General features: G+C 43.2%; 1 protein-coding gene across 1 annotated transcript; it reads right to left on the bottom strand.

The window, feature by feature from the left end:
• Nucleotides 1-765: 765 nt before the first annotated feature.
• On the bottom strand, nucleotides 766-12,760 carry LOC117048415 (cytochrome P450 4A2-like). The gene is made up of 12 exons (XM_033152211.1): nucleotides 12,554-12,760; nucleotides 11,802-11,946; nucleotides 10,523-10,567; nucleotides 10,281-10,408; nucleotides 9,669-9,799; nucleotides 9,436-9,590; nucleotides 6,688-6,794; nucleotides 5,926-6,116; nucleotides 5,113-5,246; nucleotides 4,177-4,241; nucleotides 1,485-1,567; nucleotides 766-1,126 (listed from the first exon to the last, which is right to left on the bottom strand). The coding sequence occupies exons 1-12, from the start codon at nucleotides 12,737-12,739 to the stop codon at nucleotides 958-960; spliced, it is 1,539 nt and encodes a 512-aa protein (XP_033008102.1). The 5' UTR covers nucleotides 12,740-12,760; the 3' UTR covers nucleotides 766-957.
• Between the last annotated feature and the right edge of the window lie 10,587 nt (nucleotides 12,761-23,347).

Below are 23,347 nucleotides of genomic sequence, written 5' to 3'. Positions count from 1 at the left end.
CTATAATTCCTGGACCCAGAAAGTGTTAGAATTTTATCAAAGCTTGGAGTGTTAAACTGGGGGCCAAACACTGAACGCATGGATTCAGCAAATGTTAAAATATAAGCCAGGTCAGTTTCCTGATAAGCTAATCACCTGAGAGATGAGCCATTAAGAAAACAAAGGAAAGGTAACGGAAGAAAGTCAAGGAGAGGGAACAGCAATTGGGTGGGGTCCCTCCACCAGTTCTGAGTTAGTTGGAACACAATGCCAGTTGAGTTGGCTGGGATGTGAGCCAGAGCCTTGTGGTTGATTTCTGTTGAATCAAGTTGCACCTGTGGGAAAAACACAGCCTTCTTTGGGTGTTTATGCTGCGAATACCTCCATCATCGGCTCAGGTAAATAAACCATATATCAAAAAGTAACCACATTATTCCCTGTGCCTCATTTCCAAAAGGAAACATGGACCCTGGGTAAGCACCTGGAATCTCACACTGCTCAGAGATTGGGTTTTGTGCAACAATATGTTACATATTTTGAACTGCAATCTGGTATTTGACTTTACTATTTGGTAGGCAGCTCTGAGCTTCCAGTAGCTATATTAGTGGATCACTTCTTTTTCCCTTTTTATTTCAAAGGATGTTTAGAACTATACCTTTCTCATTAAAAGGTATATCCTGTCAGTAGCAGAAGCATCACATGACTATCGTTTACGTGCATTGAGCATTTTTATTTTTAGTTAGGAGACACCTCAAAAAAAATTATCTAGGTGTTTTACAAGACCTACAATCAGCTTTAAAATCCAACATAAAAGTATACAAAATATATTTCTCAAAAGCACCCTTGCTAGAAAAATCCTCTGGCAAATAAGTGGCAAAAAAATCTTCTGAGTCTGGGCGAAGGCAAGTTTTTTGCATACAGCCGCCATCTTGGAACCAACTTAGGAAGAAGCACCTTCTGATAGAATTCTCTGATATATCAGTCAAGTTTCTTCAAGAAGAGATGTATCCCATTCTCAGACTTCAGGACAATCTGAGGGATAGGAATGGGCAGCTTTGATGGGTCTGGCAGGATTTCAAAGCGAAGCAGTGTCAGAGCAAGAGCTACTTTCATCTCATTCATAGCAAACTGTTGCCCGATACAGTTCCTAATCAGAGTGGGAAAGGAAAGTGGCTATGAATATCATCAAGTGATCAAATTCAAATGCATCTCTGTCTATATTAAATGAGGTCAAAGTAGTAGTCCGTGATCTTTTGCACACTGAGTATGGGTGATACCTACTTTCTGCCTAATTTGGGAATCCCACACTTAACCTGAGAAAAGAGCTGCATAAATTGCACAGCCTTCTGAAAGACAAAACTTTCTCTATATTTGTTGCACACATTTTCTTCCTATAATTCTTAAAGCCATGCTCAGTAGACCTTGCCTGTGGACAAAACACAAACTTTTCTTCTCCTTTTTTTAAAAAAGTCAATGCTATTAAAAAGGGTGTGTTTCAGACTCACCTTGATCCAGCTGCAAAAGGGATGAATGAATGAGGATGTCTTTGAGATGGGTTGTCCGCTGAGAATCTCGTAGGATCAAATACCTAAAGTAAGCAAGGTTTTGGGTACTTTATTAATGGTTCTTGCTTGGTAAACTGCAGCATTACTTCTGAAACCAGAGAAGGGTTTATAGGAGAGCAGGTGGTGCTGTGGGTTAAACCACAGAGCCTAGGGCTTGCCAATCAGAAGGTCGGCAGTTTGAATCCCCACGACGGGGTGAGCTCCCGTTGCTTGGTCTCTGCTCCTGCCAACCTAGCAGTTCGAAAGCACAAATCGCAAGTGGATAAATAGGTACCGCTCTGGCAGGAAGGTAAACAGCGTTTCTGTGCGCTGCTCTGGTTTGCCAGAAGCAGCTTAGTCATGCTGGCCACCTGACCTGGAAGCTGTACGCCGGCTCCCTCAGCCAGTAAAGCAAGATGAGCACCGCAACCCCAGAGTCATCTGCGACTGGACCTAACGGTCAGGAGTCCCTTTACCTTTTAAATAACGCATATTGTTCAGGGATGTATAAAAAAGAAACACTGTTGTTTCAAGTGTGATGGGGAAGTGTATATTTATCTCAGGCCTGGGACAGAGAGTGGCGCTCGGGAGGGAGTTGTCGCTGCGACACTCCTTGGTGTGTGGAGTTCCGCAGGGCGCAATTCTTTCCCCGATGCTTTTTAATATCTTTATGGGCCCTCTCGCCCAGATTCGGGCTGGGTTGTCATCAATATGCTGATGACACCTAGATTTATCTATTGATGGAAGGCCGCCCTGACTCGGTCCCGGACACACTGACCAGGTGCTTGGAGGCTGTGGCTATATGGATGCGTGGGAGCCGGTTGAAGTTAAATCCTTCGAAGACAGAGGTCCTCTGGCTGGGTCGAGATGACATTGGGTCGGGGGGCCAACTCCCATCTCTTGCGGGGGTGCAATTAGTGCCAGCGCCTTCTGTCAGGAGTTTGGGTGTCACTTTCTATGGAGGTGCAGGTTACAGCCACAGCAAAGGTGGCATTTTGCCATCTCCGCCGTGTTAGGCAGTTGGCCCCCTGCCTCTCTCACCCTGATCTGGCCACAGTGATCCATGCGACGGTCACCTCCAGACTTGATTATTGTAACTTGCTCTACGCGGGGCTGCCCCTGAAGCTGACCCAGAAACTCCAGCAGGTGCAGAATGCCGCAGCCAGGCTCCTCACGGGGTCTTTGCCACGGGACCACATTTATCCAGTGCTTTACCAGCTGCACTGGCTCCCGGTGGAGTACAGGGTCAGGTTTAAGGTGCTGGTTTTGACCTTTAAAGCCCTATGCGGCTTAGGACCCTCATACCTAAGGAACCGCCTCTCCTGGTATGTCCCGGGTAGGACCTTAAGGTCCTCAAATAATAATTTGTTGGAGGTCCCGAGCCACAAGGATGCTAGGTTGGCTTCAACTAGGGCCAAGGCCTTCTCAGTACTGGCCCCGACTTGGTGGAACAGTCTGGCACAAGAGACCAGGCCCCTGCGGGATTTGGCATCTTTCCGCAGGGCCTGCAAGACGGAGCTGTTCCACCTAGCCTTTGGGTTGGTTTCAGTTTAACCCTGATGTTTCGTTCTTTTGGTGTGATTGGTGGGCTACTTAAAAATGAGGCTGCAGTTTAGATTTAATTTTAAATTGTATTTTAATCTGTATTTTAATGAATTGTTTTATGTTTTTGTTGTGATTTTATTGGTGTTAGCCGCCCTGAGCCCGGTTGGGCGGGGTATAAATAAAATATTATTATTATTATTATTATTATCATTATTATTATTATTAAATTTGCATCCTCTAGGTTTCCGTTGCACTCTTGTAGGCAGCTGTTGGAGCTTCCTAAAATAAGAGTAAGATCTATTGATCTGAAAAGCTAGTGAGCATGCAGAGCTTCCCCATCATCATGATGATCTATATCCACATCTAGATATATCTTACTTTGGTTAACACAACAGGTTTATTTATGTGGCAAAATGCTTCAGCTTCCGCCCTTGTCAACTGCTAAGGTGGAAGCCAAAATGTTTTGCCACATAAATCTGTTTCATTAATCACAGTAGCATACTTATTGTTTTAGTGATTAACTGAACCCTAAAAGGAATCAAGAGCAAATCTGTGGGGAGTGCAGTTTGAGATGCAAATAGATACCAAATACATGCCCACCATTTAATGGCAATATAGGCTTCCATATGGTTCACAGAGACTAAAAGCCAGTTATATAAACACTAAAATCAAACCAACCACAATTAAACTATACAAGAAGATTTATGTGAATGCACATTTGCCCCATCACACAGAGGCCCATGTACATCCTAGAGCCTTGTAGAACTTCAGAACATAGTTGGATGCTTGAACATAAATGTACAGTTATATACCCTCCCAGATGTTGAGTCCCCAAACCAGGACATGCTCCAATGCATGTCATGTGACCCTCACAAGACCATGGAGCCCCAAAAGATGTGCTTTTTGGGGGATCTGTGTTCTCACAGCTCCCCCAAAAGCCCCACAAAAGTGCTTTTTTGGAGCCAGATCTCAGTGTGAAATGGTGCAAGATCATACCACCCAAAATGGCCGCCATGCTCTTGCAGGGAAAAACGAGATGTCCCTTTTTTCCAGGACACTTGCAGGTTTTGTGGTTATTCTTTTCCCTTATTTAAAAGGAATTATTTACCTCAGGGTCTTGCCATACACTGGGGTTTTTATGAATACAATGGATGGCAACTGAAACTCTAAATCCTGTAAAAGAAAGAACAGGAGAATACAATGATTACAACATTTTAGAATTGTGAGTGAACTGGAACTCACCAAAAGATCACAGACTAACAACTAATTCAATGAACCCAAGGAGTTTTGGACCTCATATCATCAAGGGGCTTGATTAAAATAGCTCTTCAGATTCTTGCTTATGTTTCTGTTGTTGATGATTTTATGTGCATACAGTGGTTTCAACAATGGATTTCTCATGCAAACTACATGGATTAGCAGTTAATTAGAAAACCTGCAATCAAAGTCCAAACTAACAAATACAGGTAAACCTCATTTTATTGTGCTTCACATACTGTATATGGTTCTTCACAAGGAGGATGTTGGTGTAGCTGCAGGCACCCCAGCCACTTCCAGAGGAAGGAAGCTCCCTGCTTCTGCCACCTTTCTTCTGCCCTTGCGTTGGTATGTGCACATATCCCCCTGCAAGGGACTGTCAGGTGTTACTGGACAATGTTTTAATTTATTACATCTGCGTCAGATCAACACAGCTACCTACCTGAACCGCCTCTGTCCAGTCCCTGATAGGGACTTAGACATGTTGTAAATTGCTGTTACCAACCAAGTGGTGACTGGAGAAATGATCTATATTTATTTGTACTTCCTCTTTTGGTGCTTCTTGCGGTCCTCCAGTTCTGGTTGGTTTTCAACCCCTATCATGCCTGGCCATAATCAATGCAGCTCGTGGAAGTTGGCAGTCTAGCAACATCTGAAGGCTCACAGTCTAGTCACCCTGGATTTATACTGAAGTTCTGAGCTGCAATCTAATTTCAGGGTTAGGGTTTCTACAGTGAGCAGAAGGGAATGAAAAACAGAATTTAGCTCTTAAAGAAAATATGCAAACCTTCAGGTAAAGTGCGTCCATCAAAAAAAGTAATGGGTTTGCTCAGCTGTCGGGACACTACCGGAACTGGAGAATTTAGTCGGAGACTCTCCTTTATGCACATTGTGATATAGGTCATCTTGCCAAGATCATCCCTGAAAGTTGCAAAAAAAGCAATTCAACTTTCTGCTGGCAAAACACTGAGTGTTGATAGCAGTGCAACATCTGGAAAGCATTCTGTTAACCTTATCAAATATCCAGGCATGGGTTTTCTTTTCCCTTCTACCACCAGGAGTGGCAGCTTGGCCCCATGACCATAGGTGCCAAGGGCCATGAATGCATGGCCCTAGCACTGAAATTTGTGGGTGCCTGGCACCATCAGGGGGGATATTCTGGTTGCTCAGGCACCCAGGGCCCCAAGGAGTTGGCACCTATGTCTACCACCTTGTACGATGGGAATAAAAACCACTAACTCAAGTGGTCACTGGAGAGAGATCATATCACAAATCTTAGTTGGGTTCTTGGGGATTTGGGGGATGATGTCAGGTGAGTAACAGGTTGATCTGGCCTAGGCAGAATGGCTTCAAAGGCCAAATTGGAAAGCCCATGGATGAGAAATTCCCCACCCATGGATTAAGAAATGCCTCCCACCCAACTCTCTGAAACAGCCTCCCTCAGCTGCTTTTCAGTTGTTGTTGTTGCTGCTGCTGCTGCTGTTGTTTTCAAAAAGAGTAGGAAGACTTTCCATAACATTCTTCTCAAGGTCATCAAGTTTGGCCCTCAGTTTAAGTCCCTCAGGGGTGGGGCATCAAAGGCAAACAATATTGATCTCACCAATGGATGTCCTCTCGATCCCCAAGAATGTCTTTGATTTCTTCTCTGCATTTCTGCTGGTGCTCTGGGTGCTGAGCCATAGAATGTAGGATCCAGGAGATTCCGCTGGCCGTAGTATCATGGCCTGCAAACATGAAAGTGTCCACTTCAGCGCGCAGGTCTTCATCAGACAACCCAACTCCGTTTTCATCCTGACAAAGTAGGGGATAGGTAATCAGCAGCTAACTTGAGAATTGAAAGAAAAATAGTGTGGTTGTGTTTTATATCAATAGACATGAAGACGAAATGTAAATGAAAACACCAGACCAGACCAAAAAGTGTCACAGCAATGGAATTTTTATATTTGTTCTACAGATTGGCTTCTGCTTCAGTGGCCCGCATAGTGGATTATTCCTCCGTGTCTTGAGCAGGAAGTAACCACAGCCATCTGGTTTTGGCATGATTAACAATTTTGCAGTTCAACCTCACTGTCCATTTCCCCCCAATCTGTAACTCTTGTGGACTCGAAAAGCCCATAAAATGATACAAAAAGATGACAAAGGGGAAGCTGACACTTCTGTAGTCCCCTGAAAAGTAGGGCCAGAGCTGTCACCCTTTCCCATCATTAGTACTACAGTAATGGACCTGGTAAAAATGTCCTTTCTGTGCAATTGTTAAAGAGAAGATCAAGGTGAACTATATTTAATTAAATATTTGGCCAGCTGTTTGCTTTGTGAGCCTGTTGTAAAAGAGGATGCTAAACTGCTTCATATAAATTCTTACCTTGGCACAAAGAAGAATGTCCAAAAAATCCAAGTGTCGCTTCTTCTGGATCTTTTCAAGTTCCCTTTCATTCTTAAGCGATTTCTTCCTCTCTGCAATTACTTTTTCTACCATTACAAAATAAAGTTACATCAACATATCACATTTCTTTCTCATTATTACTTTAACCCCATATTATCCCTTGAGTTCAGGGCAGGTGGCAAATATTTTAAAATATACAAAATGAAGGTTACTTTAAAATGCAGCTAATATACAACTGGCAGCGCAATCAGGCAATGGAAGGGCATGAGAGAGTCATGTAGCCACCATGGTATCCCCAGCCCCGTCCTTCAAACACAAGGCAGAAGCCTGATTTGGGTATGCAGTTGACATAGTGACTAGGCCTGAGGCTATCAAGTGGGACTGGCATGGGATCCTGTGAATTCTTTTTTTTTTTCCATATCATTTTTATTAACTTTTCCAATCATAAAAATCACATCATATATTTATAAATATCAATTAATCCATATAACCCAATTAGTCCAAATAAGTCCAAATAAATTGCCGAATTATTAGATTTTTCTTTTAAGACTTCCCTTGCTTCAGACAATCAGGATCTCGATCATCCTCTTAATTTCATTGCCTTCCGTAGTCCGGTGTCTTCCATCTCTTTTCTGATGTTGTCCTTCTTTTCATTTTTTTTTTCATGCCACTGAGTGCTTTCACAAGTGAGATAAAACAACCAAAATCCATCCTGACTGTGTGGATTTTATGTCCATACTCTTTTCCACCCCCCTGGCGCGGCGCCTCTCATTCTTATCCAAAAGTCCCATCTCAACGGTCGCCATCTTAACTTAACTTCGATGAATTCCATATTTTGCGCTTGCTTAAATCATTCTGGCTGCTTCAAAGTCTTTCCAAGAGTGGGAGCCTTTCCATATATAAGTCCGTACATTTTAAAAAAGTTTATGGCATTTCCACTCTCTATGACTTTCACAGCCCGATCTGCTGCAGTCGACCTCTAATTAATCTGCGTCATAAATCACTCCAGACACTCCAAGAAGTCGGCTAAGTCTCTAACAGAGGTAAAGAGGCAACCAAACAGCCAGGGGTGTAATTATGTCGTAAATTCCTTTCCACACAGTTTATCTCCAATCTCACTTGTAAATACTAAGAGCGTTTCTTCAAGGGGGGTTTTGCCCATAGAAATATCCAAACTCCATAGCATGAAGCAAGGCTCCCCCCCCCCTTCATTCAATTCCCACATACCGATAGAATGTTACAGTCCTCTTTTCTTCTTATCTTCTCGGTGGCTGGATTTTTAAGCAAAATATCGCTTCTCCTTCTTGTCTGAAGCAAGTCCAAAACATTACCGAATTATTCACTTAAGTCCTGGAACCCAGGGCAGGAAGAGTGGCGTCAGGGAGAGCCGAAGTTCTCTCGGGGGCTATGCGTCCAAACCCCCCTTTCCCTCCCTCCTCAGAGGTCGGGACAGGGTTAATGGGCATCGCGGACGAGGCAGCTCTTCCCACCGATCCTGGGAAGATTTCGGGAGGCTGATTTACTCCCATCTCAGCCCCTAATTACCCCGTGAGACTCGGGAGAGTTGGAATTTTCGGCCATCTTCCTCCCACCCAAAGCGGAAGTCCGGGATCCTGTGAATTCTATGCCAGCTCAACCCCTCCACAGGCTACCACTGGCAGAAGGACCTTCAGTGGACAGAACAGGGAGCCTCACACCCGTGGAGTGATACTTACACACCTCCAAGGCATGTGGGATTCTTGCGAGGAATCCTATTCGGAATAAGGGAATTTCCCTTTTAAAAAAGGGGGAAAGTTGACAGCTATGCTCCAAGGGTGGAGGGAGACCTCTGTCCCATCCAGCTCTCCTAGCATGAGGGTATGGATTGCACCTTAAAATGTTGCATTAGGTCCAACCATAATTTAGCAGGTGCCATCTGATTGCAGATAATCTCCCTGGACACTGAAGCCTTATTAGGGATGGACAGAGGATGCTTGATGCTCATGGTGTGTATCGAGGAGTAGCAAGGCTTGTTCCCATGAGTACCAGAAGGAAAATAAGACTGCAGTCTTATATTCATTTACCTGAGAGCATCCCATTGAATGCCATGGGTTTTATTTCTGAGTAGACATGTACCGCATTGCAGTGTAAATTATGCAAAAGAAGTAAAATATGGCAATGTCCTTAAATTGCATAATTTATACTGCTTACAAAGGTTGAGTTGTCTTTCTGCATAATTTTGGAGGAGAACTTGTAAAGCAACAACGAAGAGGTGCTCTTGAACACCAGCAGAGACCCTTTTCCTGCACCCAGTGACCCCGTACAAAAGAGTATTTGAGCAAGAGATTCCAGAACTTCCAGCTTAGATGCTCTCAGGCAGGTTTGCTTGAATCCCAACACTACTGATTTTCAACATCAAGCAATGGATACAGGCCAGAACTATTAGCTTTTCACAGGTGGGACCACCACAGGTGCCAACTTGAATATAATATGGGGGGGGACAGGTAAGCCCCACTGCACATAATCAGTCATATGATGCGGCTCATGCACACCACTTGAATGGTGATGCCTATCTATGTGGCGGGGGAGCCCCCTCAGAGATTTCATTGGAAGCCCCTAGCAGTTGGGTCCTATGCCACTCGTTATTAGTTAGATGTCCTGTTGAACCAAAGGACTTGCTTATAGTAATCCATTTCGATAAAGCTCATATAGGAAGAAGAGAAGAATCTGCCAATGTTTGTAAGATACCTGTATGATGATGTGCCAAGCTGCAGGCTTCCTTAAAGCGCCATCCTGATGGGGTGCATGAATAGATGAGCTGATTCTGAAGCAATGCTGAGGTGACTCTCTGAAACACTAGGAGGGTCATATCATGCACAGCACTGACATAATAATCCAGCTCTCTGGAGGAAAAGAAAAATGGAATATTTCAGACATACAGATACCAAGAACCTTCAATAGTATTAATTTGACAGTACTACCTTTCCGTCTGGCAGCTACTCTTGTAACTGAATGCACATTTCATGATGCTGTCAAGAGTCATTAAACTGACATGGTCAAACATCTCCAGAGACTTTGTGGGGTCCTCTGCAATCAGCTTCTCCCATTTATCCTGATGTGAGAAACAGATGAGGAAGCTTAATGCTTTAAAAATGCAATATGTTGAATTCTCATTATATATGTGTGCAACAGATTTCTGGGTTCTTTTGCACTACTATGTTTCAGGATGACCATGGGGCTACTTGTGCACAAACTGCTACTGTACTGTATATGAAATGTAGGGCAGGGGGCAATCATGCAATACACATAGTACAGATGAGTCATTGGAAATTCAAAGAAAGACAGACTTCTCTGCTGGCAATCATGTGGGGGAATGTGGGTCATGTCTAAGGTGCCTGGGCACAGAACTGAGGGAACTGATAAGGCATAGTCTCCATTAGTTCATTGACAGAGCTGAGTATTTTGAATGACATGCTACCATTTGGCTGAATGCACACACAAACTGGACTGGGGTAATTCTTCCCAGTAATAACTGATACAGAATCGAGATTTATAATATCATTTCTTTTGCAATGTGAGAATAGGTTAATTACCAGCATAACTTTGACTGAATCTGCAATTTGTGCCACATAGGGTTTCAAAATGTCATAGTGGAAAGCTGGTGTTAGCAATCGCCTGTGCTGGTGCCACTTGGGTCCATTTAAGATAAGCAGTCCTCTCCCTATGAGTACAAATCAAGTTAAGGCTTGGGTGACAGGTCGCAGCAGTTAAGATTGCAATTCCCTTGTATTCTGTAAATGACAATGACGCATAGACAAGTAACTCGTACACATACCAATCCAAGGAACCAAGCGCTCATACATCTCTTTAGCTTTAGGATCTAGAAAATTAGAAAAGTCAAACATACCAATCAGTGTTACAAATTTAAATTTACAGCAAGAGTTAACATTTTCAGCACTTGTGTTGGAAATCTGTTAAGTTTTTTTGTTTTGTTTTTTAATGGGAAAATAAGAGACACAGTAAATTTCAGCCACAAAAATTTACACATGTTATGCATGGCAATCAGTATTATTTAGATGTATGTATGAACTATGGCAAGCCAGGTCTAAGGTCTGTGGTATTCCTCCTCTGTGGTACCACAAAAGCTATAGACCTTTCATTCTTTCCCTTGTGAGACATTTCCTTATCATGGCAGCCCCACATCCATTAATTTAACCACATAAAGGTTTTGGAAATCTTTTATCTGTGATTAAGATTCATAAAGGTTTTTGTTTTTATCAGTAAGTCCCCTTGAACTTTCTGATCAGGGGGAAAGGTAGGGTACAGGCAAAACACCCACAAACACCACATTTACATGGAGGTTACATTCCAAGGCATTGTGCGATTAAGTGAAATCGTGTACATTTGAAACATCAAACACCCCGATCCACACCACCCATTTTTGTGACCTTTTTGTGACATTCTCAGGTTACTTCTGGGTTCAGCACAGTGTGCATGTCCATGGTTGCACACATATTGAATGCACATTGGGGGGTTGCTGTATAAATTAATTATTAGTATTAGTATTATAGACATGAAGCAGAGTCTGCAGCATGTTCTCTAGAAAATAGCATTCTATATCTATAGGGGCATCATCATCAACAACAACATCATAATTTTATTATTTCTACCCCACCCAACTGACTGGGTTGCCCCAGCCACTCTGGGCAGCTTCCAACAAAATACTAAAAGCATAATAATAAAAAACAACCAACATTAAAAACTTATTAATAACGTGGCCATGTGGACCTTTACAGAGGATAGTTGTCTATTTGGAAGCAAGCTCTGTTTAAGCACCTCTCTGGTCCAAATGTGGTTTAAGGACAAAGAATCTTGAGAAGGAAGAGCAGGAAGTTAGTAGTTACTTGGCACCCAGATAGCAGACACATAATTCACCTGGTCACAGTCCACCCCCACCCCCACCCCCACAATGGTAAAATGTATTTCTATTTAAATTATAGTAATCATTTCTAAAGTTGCACGTGCAAGTTTTATGCATCTCCTCATTTTTGTTGATGCACAAATGGCCACCCTACATATAAAAAAATGAATTATCCTCAATGAAACACACTTACCGTTTCTGCTAAATAAAGTTTTGGCGTAATCAGGGTGAGTGATAACTACAGCAGGAATAAAACCCCCAAACCACCTGGGGAAAGCGTAAGGGAATTTTTCAGCCCAGTTCTGCATTATGTTCATTTCCTCTGCATGACTGGTGATCTGCAATGATAGGATTTCCATTTTTAGTTGCACTCCCGTCTCTTTCGAGTGTGATGCATGACCTAAGATGGGGAAATGATTTGAGACCTTTCATGTACCTCATTCTCTTCCATAGGAAATGAATGGGGTACCAAGCACATTTCAAAGAGGTCTGCCCATTTCCTTGCACAGTCTCTCCATATACAGGTGTTGTTTTCATAAATGCTTCAAACTTGTCCGTTTGAAAGATTCAGGGAAGCCACAACCACTCATAAACAACATTTCCATAAGAGACCAATTTAAAATAGAAACATCACCACCTGACCCCATCCCCACCCACCATGGCCCCCTCCACCTCTTCCCCCCTTTTCTTCCTAATGTAACACTAATGTCTCAACAAATGAAACAGACCTGTAGAAAATGCAACTTGAAAAAGAGACATTGCACATACTTTTGTAAACCAAGAAATATTTAATAAAAAAATATATTTAAAAAGACAACAATTTAAAAGTCTTTAAAACACAAGTCAAACCATGCCCCCATTATACCCAAAATTCACCCTAATCTAGCATCTCTTCCAAGCTCCATTATCCACACACATACCTGTAGACTTTATCTTTTTGCTTACCTGGTGAACATTACCATAGAGCCAGTGGCTAGGAGGACCTGGGAAACTCTCCAAAGTTTTGAGCAATCCTTGTCTCTTGAAATACAACTGGGTGGATTTAATCAGCACATAAATCAGACAGAAGCCAGCACATAGTTGCACGATCTGGAAAGTGAGACTTGCTGTTTTCTCTGTTATGAATACCATGATGGTAGTGTCTCTAGAGCTGAAAAGAGCACATTCTTGTGTCACCTTCTCCTCTTATTCTTCCAAGAATAGTTGCTGTAGCCAATAGTCAGGGAGATGACAAGCTCACACTTGCTATTGCATAAGCCTCCTGTTGCAACGTTGTTTGCTGTTCCTCCCATACTAATAACCCATTCATAATACTTGACTTGAAGATGCCCTGAGGGAAAATTTTCAGTTTATCATCTCATCTAGCCTTTGTCCTGCTTCAATTAAGAGAGTTTATTAAATAGAGTAAGGGTGAATCTTCACTGTATGTCTGATATCAATTACAGAAAATTATGTATACATTCCATGGTTATGAATCATTCTAGGATTCACAAGGAGCTCCTTCACCCAGTTGGAATACTGAGCTTCCCTTGGCTTCTTACAGGTCACAGATTTTAATCTCAGGTGAAAGCTGAGTATATAGATCCATTTCAATCTGGATTCAGATTTGGTTTGGAGACTCACATAAACTTTGGTCACCTTGTTGGACAATCCACACCAAGATATCTGAACATGGAGAGTACTTCCTTCTTGGTTTTGCTGGACCTTTCAGCTGTGTTTAATACTTGATAATCAAGGTTATCTTTCTCATGCTGGGAACGGGCAGAGGATAAACCATTTCACAGTATTTCTGATCCTTCCTTGAGGGTTGGTGTCAGCTCAAGGATCGTCCCCTACCTCCTGTTGTCTGACATCTAAATCACTGGTGGGCAACCTCAAGCCTCTTAGGTAGTTTGGACTGAAAGGGTACTAGAATAATGAGTCCAACACCACACAATAAGGCAGTGACAGAGGAGGATTTTTACATTAGGTCTCCCAATCCTTTGATGTGTTTGCTTCATTTCTATGAATGTGTTTCACTGGCACTGTAATATAAACCCATGTCCTGAATCTTGAAAGCTACTTTTCCAACATCCAACTTGCATGAAATAAGTAGGTGGTTATTTAACCCTAGAGAAATACTGAAAGGGTGCAATCTGCAAATCAATTGAACTGGAATATTTTAGCATCTCCATCTGTGGCTTGAGATGTCTAACTGAGTAACTTCAATAGGACTTACTTCCAGGTAATTGTGCATAGGATTTCAGCCTTGCAGCATAATCCCCTATCTGTTCATTTAAAGGAAGCAACTCCCACTGTTTTCCATTAGATATATTCCTTAGTAAGGCTGAAATCCACTTCTTTGGAAGTAAACCGCTTTGAATTCAACAAAGCTGAATAGACATGATATGGGCTGCACAATAAGTGTGTTAAGGGTGATAGTTTTACAGTGCAGCCCCATACTAATGTCTACTCAAAAGAAAGTCCCACTGAGTTCAACTGGAATTACACACAGATAAGAGTATATAGGACCATAGCATTGATAGACTGCAGTCCTAAACAGGTGTTGATTTCCAAGATTTTGGAAATGTTTGGTTTTTTATGTCTGGAGATAGATAGGATGGACCACTTGGCCATAGCAGTATACTTTTGGATTGGGATCTTTTGAGTGGTACAGAAAGCTGATTAGTCAGAAGAAATTGTCTCAGATATCTCCAGGAGTCTCTCTAACTTCAGATAGAAGGGTGTGAGTGTTTTGAGGACAGTAAAGAGTGCTGCTTTGAGAGATATTTTGATTGGGGGGGGGAATGTGTTTTGCTTTCAATTCTGCTTGCCAGAACCCATACCCTCCAACATTTCTCTGATGAAAACAGGGATGCCCTATTCAATAATAATAAGAAGAAGAATAAAAATAAGAATAATAATGTTATTATTTATATCCCACCCATATGTCTGGGTTGCCTGGGTGGCTTCCAACATATATAAAAACATAATAAAATATTGTCAGTGAAATCGACAGGCATTTCTCCCAACCTTGTCAATTGCACAGGAGACCATAAAAAGGGGAAGTTGGTGGTGGTGAAGGAACCAGCCCTGGCAGCTATGCTCAAAGGCGAGAAGGAGAAATTGGGTAAAGTAGATTTGTCTGTTAGCAGTGGTAATTAAATATATTTCTACAAAGGAAGACAATGTTAAGAAATGAAAAACTGATGGCTGGAAGACTAAAATGTGCTTCGTGGGTGACACAAAAGATACAGGAGGGCTGCAACTGGGTTATGGGGCCAACATTCTTTACGGCCATTTTCAGTTAAAAAAGAAACTGAATTTAAAAAACTGAACAGGATCATTATGTCTTTCACATCTGCATGCCAACTGAGGGGAAAGGCTCAAGAGCATTTGAAGAGGTATGTATGAAATTAATATGTGTGCAAGTGTGTGAGAGAGAGATCAACCCAATGATCAACCCTGCATCTTGTGCTGGCTTGAATAATAATAATATTATTACAATTACCTTGTGTAACTTTCATTCCATTGCATAGGATTTAAATTATAACTGTGGGAAAGCAGCTCATAAACAACTGCAATAAAGTTTTCCAGTAAGTATTCCACCTGAGTCAGGATTTTAAAGGGAAATTGCGGCATTTGACCTTTGGCTTGCTTGTTTTCCTAGATCCACAAGTACGGCACGTGTATAGTACGGCTTGAATTAATCTGTTAAGCTGAATCACCCTGAGTCACATACAGAGTTTCTTTGTGCATTTGCATGCATTGCAAAGGGAAGGTAAAAGCATGGTCATTCCTTGGAGTGCAAAACATGCTCATTCCTGGGTGTCGCTGTCCCCCAGCTGACACATGGAACAGTCCTGAATCAATTTGGGAACAAGGCTAATTGTTTAAGTTGGGTTCTTAAAAACCCTAATTAAACATGTGGTCAGGACGTGGCAGGGGAAGGAGGAGATGCTCTGTGTCCTTTGTCCTCCCTGTCTAAGAGCAGGAGAGATTAATCCTGTAGGTTGCTCCTTCACAAGCACCTTCCATGTGGAGTAGCAGCACCCTGCATGATCAGGCCACTCCTACCCCTGGCTCTGTTAGGAAGACAGCAGTGACTCTGAGGTGAGCAACAACCTAATCAAAAAGAGCTTCTGTGGTGAGGAAAGTGCTGCCATGATTCCCCCTTTGTCCTGGTGCAAAAGAGAGCTGCTACCTGGGGTGTGGATGGGGAGAAGCTTCTTCGTGCCTTTTTCTCTCTTTCTCACAGAAGGAAGACTGGTGAGTGGAGAAGACCCTAGCCAAGGAGCTGCAGCCTGCAGGATCAAATCGTCCAATCGCCAGCTGGTATGAGGAGGATTTGATCCTGCTCCTTCACCAGCACCTTCCCAACTTGGGTCAAGCCTGCATCCCCCAACTGAGTTTGGATTACAGCTTTGTCCCAGTTGAGTAAAAGGTAAAGGAACTCTGGATGGTAAACTCCATTCAAAGGTGACTATGGAGTGCCGCTCTCGTCTCACTTTTCAGGCCAAGGAAGGCGGTGCTTGTCCACAGACAGCTTTCCAGGTCATGTGGCCAGCATGACTAAACCACTACTGGCACAATGGAGGACCATGACGAGTGCACAGAAATGCCGTCCCACCACATTGGTACCTATTTATCTTCTTGCACTGGTATGCTTTCAGACTGCTAGGTTGGCAGAATCTGGGATAGAGAAATGGGAGCTTACCCCATCGCATGGATTCAAACTCTCAGCCTTCCAATCGGCAAGCCCAAGAGGCTCAATGGTTTAGAACACAGCGCGACCTGCGTCCTTACCCAATCTACCTTACCCTACCCAATCTAGTACACAGCCCTACTTTATTTGTAACTTGACAGAATGTAGCATTGCATCAGCTGTGGTTCCTTCATGCTACAGAGCTGATGGTACTATGAGGGCTTATTGTTTGTAGTGCAGATTCTGAAGATCAGATGTTGTTTGAAATCAGCACAGTCCTGCAAAAACAGAGCAGGAATTTATATACATTCCTTCCCATGCCAGTTTTTTCAGTGTCTTTCTTGACCCACAATTAGTTTGCATATTGTTGAGGGTACAGTATTGATTCTGGAACTGGTGCACTTAATTAGATTTGAAACGCATTTTAATCTACCAGTGCAAAAACAGTCATTACGATGCGGCTGTAAGAACGAGTACATAAAAATATAAGAAAAGCACTGTGGGATTAGACCAACGGTTCATTTCGTCTAGTATCCTATTTCTCCACAGTGGTCAACCAGATGCCGCTGGGAAGCCCACCAGCAGGAGATGACAGACAGCACCAGCCTACTTCTTCTGTTGCTCCCTAGCAATTCATATTTAGTGACATACCTGAAGTTGGAAACCCCATCATGACACCTAACCATGATAGATTTATCCTCCATGAATTTGTCTAATTCCCAGTTTAAGCCAACTAAGCCAATATGGCCAGTGCATGGTTAGTCCATGTCTTAGGCTGTCCCTGATATTGTGACGAAGCTGCTATAGTCATACATCAATGTATCTTTCATGTTCTTCTAGGTGAAAGTTGATGTCCTCATTTTGTCAGTGTGGCTTTGTTCCAAGCAAGCCTCCACCCCTGTATGCATTGTTGTTGTTGTTTGTTTAGTCATTTAGTCGTATCCGACTCTTCGTGACCCCATGGACCAGAGCACGCCAGGCACTCCTGTCTTTCACTGCCTCCTGCAGTTTGGCCAAACTCATGCCAGTCGCTTCGAGAACACTGTCCAACCATCTCATCCTCTGTCGTCCCCTTCTCCTTGTGCCCTCCATCTTTCCCAACATCAGGGTCTTTTCCAGGGAGTCTTCTCTTCTCATGAGGTGGCCAAAGTACTGGAGCCTCAACTTCAGGATCTGTCCTGGATGCATTACTCATCCAGTTTATTGAAATAGTTGGCACACCTGTTTGGCACATTATTAAAAAGTCTGTTCATCGAAGGCCACAGAAGAATATAGCTCCTTAGAAGGCAATATGGGCAAAGGTCATTTAATGAATGATTAAACCAGGGGAGGAAGAAGCTTTCTGTACATCCAGCATATGCACTTCAGCCAGTGGAGTGTAATGGTTGGAGTGCTGGACTAGGATGTGGGAGCCCAGGGTTTAAGTCCCCACTCAGCCATGAAATTCACTGGGTGACCTTGGGCCACTTCCCATCTCTCAGCCTAACCTACCTCACAGGGTTGCTGAGAAGATAAAACAGAGAGCAGGAGAAACATGTATGCCACCTTGAGCTCCTTAGAGGAAGGGTGGGGTGTAAATATAACAATGAGTAAATAAATGGTAGTCATGTGGAACGAGAGGAGGGGTTGATCAGGTGTCAAAGAAGTGGGTTGGGCAAAGAGGTTGGCAGCCACACACATTTGAAACCCCCATGTTTGTTCATAGGATCCTAGGTCACTATGGAATTTATGCCTGCTTCTGAAAACTTAAGGGTCAGCTCACATGGGACAACTTCTTTGCTTTGTTTCTCTCCCACAATAAATTTTACTTTTATTCAGTTCAGTCTGAAAGCATGTAAAGGTTGCATTTTCACGCTCTGTAATAGCTTAAAGCAATTCAATAATTCAGAGAGTGCTCAGAACAATGAATTTCCAAAGTTATGTGTGAATGTGCTCCAGGTCAATGAAGGGAAGGGATGTAGCTCAGGGGCAGAGCATCAGGGGATTCCCAATTCAATCCCCAACATCTCCACATAAATATGGGAATGTCGCCTGTCCGAAACCCTGAAAAATAGATTCTAGTCTGTGTGCCATACTCAACTAGCTGGACCAATGATCTGACTCAGTATAAAGCAGCTTTCTTTATTCCCTCCTGTCAAAAAGAGAGGGAGAAGGAAGGAGGGGCAGTAGAGATCCCAAATTTTCGGTTTCATAGCTAATTTTCCAGCAGCTGGTAGAATTGTGGTTATGTTCAATCAAATCACAAGGTGGCAGCAAAGGGATTTAGAAAATATACCAGGTTTATTAGTAAAGCCAGGCGATGAAATGCTCTGTGCCCTATTCTAAAATATATCTGGGGTTTGCATTCTAGCTTTCATTTATTCTTTAACCCCAGAACCTTTGGCAGAGTAAGATGCTTTTCCTGTAACAACATCCCATTGTCATTCCCAATACAATGTCGGAGTTAGAATATTATAAGAAAACTGCACTGCCATTGAAACAGGAGACCATCAGCTTGTGAATCTGGAAAAGTAGGGAAGGTAACAAAGATGTTTAATGCATAACTTGGATATGAAAGAGTTGTCTGCTTCTAAACTAACCTGTTAAGCCAGAATCCAAGGAAGCCATTCTTGCTCTTTTGTCCCCAATGCAACCTCTCATCTCGAGATCTGAAGAAGTGAGGAGGGGTTTGGCAGTGAAGAGAGATGCAAGCTGGGAGTACCATTCTACTTCAAAGGAAAGAGGGTCAAAAGTACAGATCAAAGAACAAAGACAGTCTAGAAAGATGGACATCTCCTCTGTGTGTTTTAGCCCCATGCAAAGCCTTATCTTAGCAAGTTGAGTCACACGACAAAAACATGGCATGTTAGGCCATTCCTAATTATGATCACCATGTAGATGGGTGGGAGAGGAAGAGATGGTGGAACATAGCAAGCTGCCCAATAACCAGGTTCTTACAGTATTGTCTGTTCAGACTGGTACAGTAGTAGCTCTCAAACAGGGGTATTCACACAAAATTATGTTTGGGCCCCGCCTGGAGGACCAGAAGTTCCCTGCTCCTGAGCTAGATACAAACTAAAGAAGCAATCAGATAGCTGCCTGGTCCACGCCTTGCTAAAATATGTCGGGTTCCCGGGGTGTGGGGGCTCATGGCCGTTTTGCTCCTTCCCAGTTGTTCTGCTGCACAGCTGAGTCAATCCATGGCTTCTCATCTGAATGTGGGCTTGTGATTTAGCTCTCCCAGATTAACCAGGAGCTGTAAACCAAGACCTTGGTTGCAGCTCAGGCTTAGTCAGGAGACAGAGCTTGAGGTCGGAATCAAGGTTATCACTTCAGCTTTCCTGTGCGGTGGCTTGACACGTCACTCATCTTGCCAGTTAAGAATTGATTATCACCTCTCATTGCCTCTTGGTATCTAGTCTAGATGCTCTTAGCTTATTCAGACTGAGAAGAGTTTTCATATCAGCACTGCATACTTATTCCCCCCTCCACACACACACACACCCTTTCCTACCAACTTCCCTGTTTTTAGAATGGCCACATGAGTGTGTTAACTCTCCAACACACTGAACTCAGCAAATAACAGGGTAGTTTCCCTGGTGACAGAATGACCAATTGCAGGCTTTGCCGCTCCTTTTCTTCCTCCTCCCTTCCTGGTTCGTTTTCATGGTACCCAACTCCTGCAGCAAGGGGGAATGGGGCTGATAGGTGTTTGAAAGAGCTTCGTAGTCAGAGGCCATGGCATGGGCAAGTGATTTCCGTTACTGCAGGCTATTGAAGATATATTCGTGCTGAGCTGCTTTGAAGCAGAAATGTAGCCCAAGAGGTCTGACATATAGTTCTTTTATAAAGAGACATCTGGTTCTGTTACATCCACTCTCTGTGTATATACACGAAGATATCTCTCCTGCTCTTTGTGCAAATTATTTGGACTGATCCATACAATGAGCACACACATCACCTTTCTCTCCCCCTTAAAGAATTCTGGGCTAGATTTTATAATAAGTGTTATATAAAATCCAGTTAAACCCCATAAACAAAGATGATTGTAAATTGCATGGCTTTTATTTACACTCATTATCAACACACACACACACACACACCAGCTGGCAGTACAATTTTGTTAAAAGTTAAGTTTTATATAATATGCTTTGATATGTTAATCTCAGAAAACTCAGACCTGTTTTCAGATACAGATAGTGCTAAATAATGTGACTTTTTAATAGCCAGTCTAATCATGGTATTGTAGAGTTGGAAGGGATACCAAGAGTCATCCATTCCAACCCCCTGCAATGTAGGAATCTCAACTAGATCATCCATGACAGATGGCCATCCAACCTCTGCTTTAAAACCTCCAAGGAAGGAGACTCCACTCCTCGCCCGAATAGTTAGGACTGCTGCTCCTATCTAACCTCAAAATCCCATCAGGAATGCAGTTGCCTGTATAATCTTTTAAATTTGGACTGTGAAATATTTTAAGTAAACACCTAAATATGTCTGCTTCCCAGGGACATCTTAGCCATTGAGGCTACTGGTGCAAGGCGCCACGGCCTGAGGAGGGTGCCTGTGCCCTCCAGCCCCGCTGGCAGCGCTGCTCTCGCCCACCTCTTCTCGGGCTGCAGACGTGGGGAGGCCGTTGGCGAGTCTCCCGTCGGCGCTGCAGCCAGGGCTCCCTGGACGGCAGTGCCATGCCGCCGCTTCGGCTGAGCAAGTGGAGACGGAGGCAGAGGTGGAGCACAACTGGCAGCATCCCCACCCACCCCTCCATGCCCTCCAGCTGCCTGCTGCACCGGGCCTGCCCGGCGGAGCGTGAGTACGGTGTCCCCGCCCGCTGCACCGCGCCCTCTGGCTGCCCGCTGCGCCTGGCCCTGCCCAGCGGAGCGCGAGGGGCGCCGGAGGGATCTTTGCTCCAGGGCGCCGGATTTACTTAAGACAGCCCTGCTGCTTCCTTCCTGCAATGATCCTTAACCATGAGGCTAACCATTTTCATTTCTCAGCCTTCATTGTCAGGCTGTGTGGCTCTCTCTCCAGTGCTGAGGTTTAGCTTTCTTTTCTAACTTGCCTGTATCTGTTCTGTATTTATTTACTAACATATATGCTATTTGTTAGTATATACTATACTACACATATACTACTAGTTAGCATATATTCCACTAACCAAATTACTACGTTTTTTATTGTATGTAAGCCGCTTTGGGAGCCATTTTGGCTGAAGAACAAGGCACAAATGCTCTAAATAAATACATACCTGCATGCATGCATGCATAAAATGAGGTCTAAATGTTCTACACTTCCATGGCTTGGCAAGCTCAAAAATATCCTGGGGCCTGTAGTTGTTATGGGTGGTGAGAGTTGTTAGGAGACCCCTTCTGCACCACACACACACAGAACTACAACTCTCAGAGTGGTTTAACAGCCAATCATTCATCCCAGTCAACTCTGGGAACTGCAGTTCTGTGAGGGGAATAGGGGTCTCCCAGCAACTCTCAGCACCCTTAAAAATCTGATCAGAAGGCATACGATACATACAGCCATCTTAAAATAAAAATGCACAATCCTGTGATGTACATTCAAAATGCAGTCAGAGGAAACTCAGCTGCTTCTTTGTAGCATTAATATTATAATCTGACAGTCGTTTGGATCTCTTAATAAGTGACAAATCCAAGCAAACCTATGCAAATGAGGAACTGGGTTTATTACATTTTCATTTCTAGTCAATCAAACAGAGCTGTCCCAAGATATTTTGCTCCCTGAGGCAGAGCAGAGAATCGCAGCCCACCCCACGAATAACAGTGCAAGGTTGGCTTATTTGCTTCGGCACCCGAGGCAGGAAATTCCACAAGCACCTCTCCCAACAGATTAAATTATAACTTGCTGCCCTTTCAGCTTCCTAGGGCAGCCACCGAGTGACTGTCGGGGAAACGGGGTTGGCCAAAATCTCTCTTTCTCCCTGCTCACTGGATCTCTGGATTCAACGCACTAGAATACACTGTTCAGCTGAGGCTGCAATCCTAAAAATGCTTATTAGGAATAAGTCCTGTTGAGCTCAATAGGACTTACTTCTAAATAAAGATGCATAGGATTGTACTGCACGAGAATGTTCCTCAGTATGTCAAGGAAATAAGCAACTATCCTATTTTTAAAAGACATCTGTTTAGGGAAGTTTTTAATATTTAATGCTGTATTGTTTTTAACACTCGATTGGGAGCTGCCCAGAGTGGCTGGGGAAACTCATCCAAATGGGCGGGGTATAAATAATAAATACATTATTATTATTATTATTATTATTATTATTATTATTATTATTATTATTATTATCAATGTACTGTTCTTCCTTTCAAATCCCATCAACAAAACCAGTAACTTTGAAGACTATCTTTTTCGGGTTTTCCTCAGATTTCATGTGAGGCATGAATTGCTGACCAATATTAGTAAAGATAATTTTTACCTCAAAGGGGGGAACATTCTCTGAAGGCTGCAATATGGCTTTCTGGAAAGGTTCTTTTGAATCCAGGTCCTGAAAAAATTCTCACAAGCAAACTTTACCTTGCTGAAAGTCTAACGTTTATGATAGCGAGGCAATTGTCAGCCTCTGGTCCCAGAAGCGGCATGAAAGGCTTCCCTCCTTCCCTCTCACAGAATGAGTGAAAAGTTTGTGGTTATTGTGGGGAAGGAATGGGTGAGAGATTGAGGTGGTCAGAATGGGAGATAGAACGGCTCCTTTTAGCATGGTTGGTGCTATTTCTGTACCTTCTTCGCCTTCTCCCTGCGTCACCATGGTAACGATGGCTGCAACTCAAGCAGCCATTTTTCACAGAGGTCTGAGGGGATGGGCCATAAATCCAGCTAAACAAGCCCGCTAGGCTCCAGTTGCATTCATGACAAGGTTACATCACAGGATTGAGGAAGATGGATGTGCGCATGTGAGTGCTTAGCTCCAAATTTTCTCTTTCTCTCTCTCTCTCTCTCGTTTTTTTTAGAAGTGCAAACAATAGAGCTAAAAGGTCGTGTATCAGTGAGATAATCGTCAGCGACGTGTCATTATTACATACTGTGCATTTATTATCTCTTGCTGC

This window comes from Lacerta agilis, chromosome 6 (genome assembly GCF_009819535.1).
Source record: "Lacerta agilis isolate rLacAgi1 chromosome 6, rLacAgi1.pri, whole genome shotgun sequence".
In the NCBI taxonomy this organism is placed as follows: Eukaryota; Metazoa; Chordata; class Lepidosauria; order Squamata; family Lacertidae; genus Lacerta; species Lacerta agilis.
Note: the sequence above shows the minus strand (reverse complement) of the source record. Positions and strands in the feature narration are given on the sequence as shown.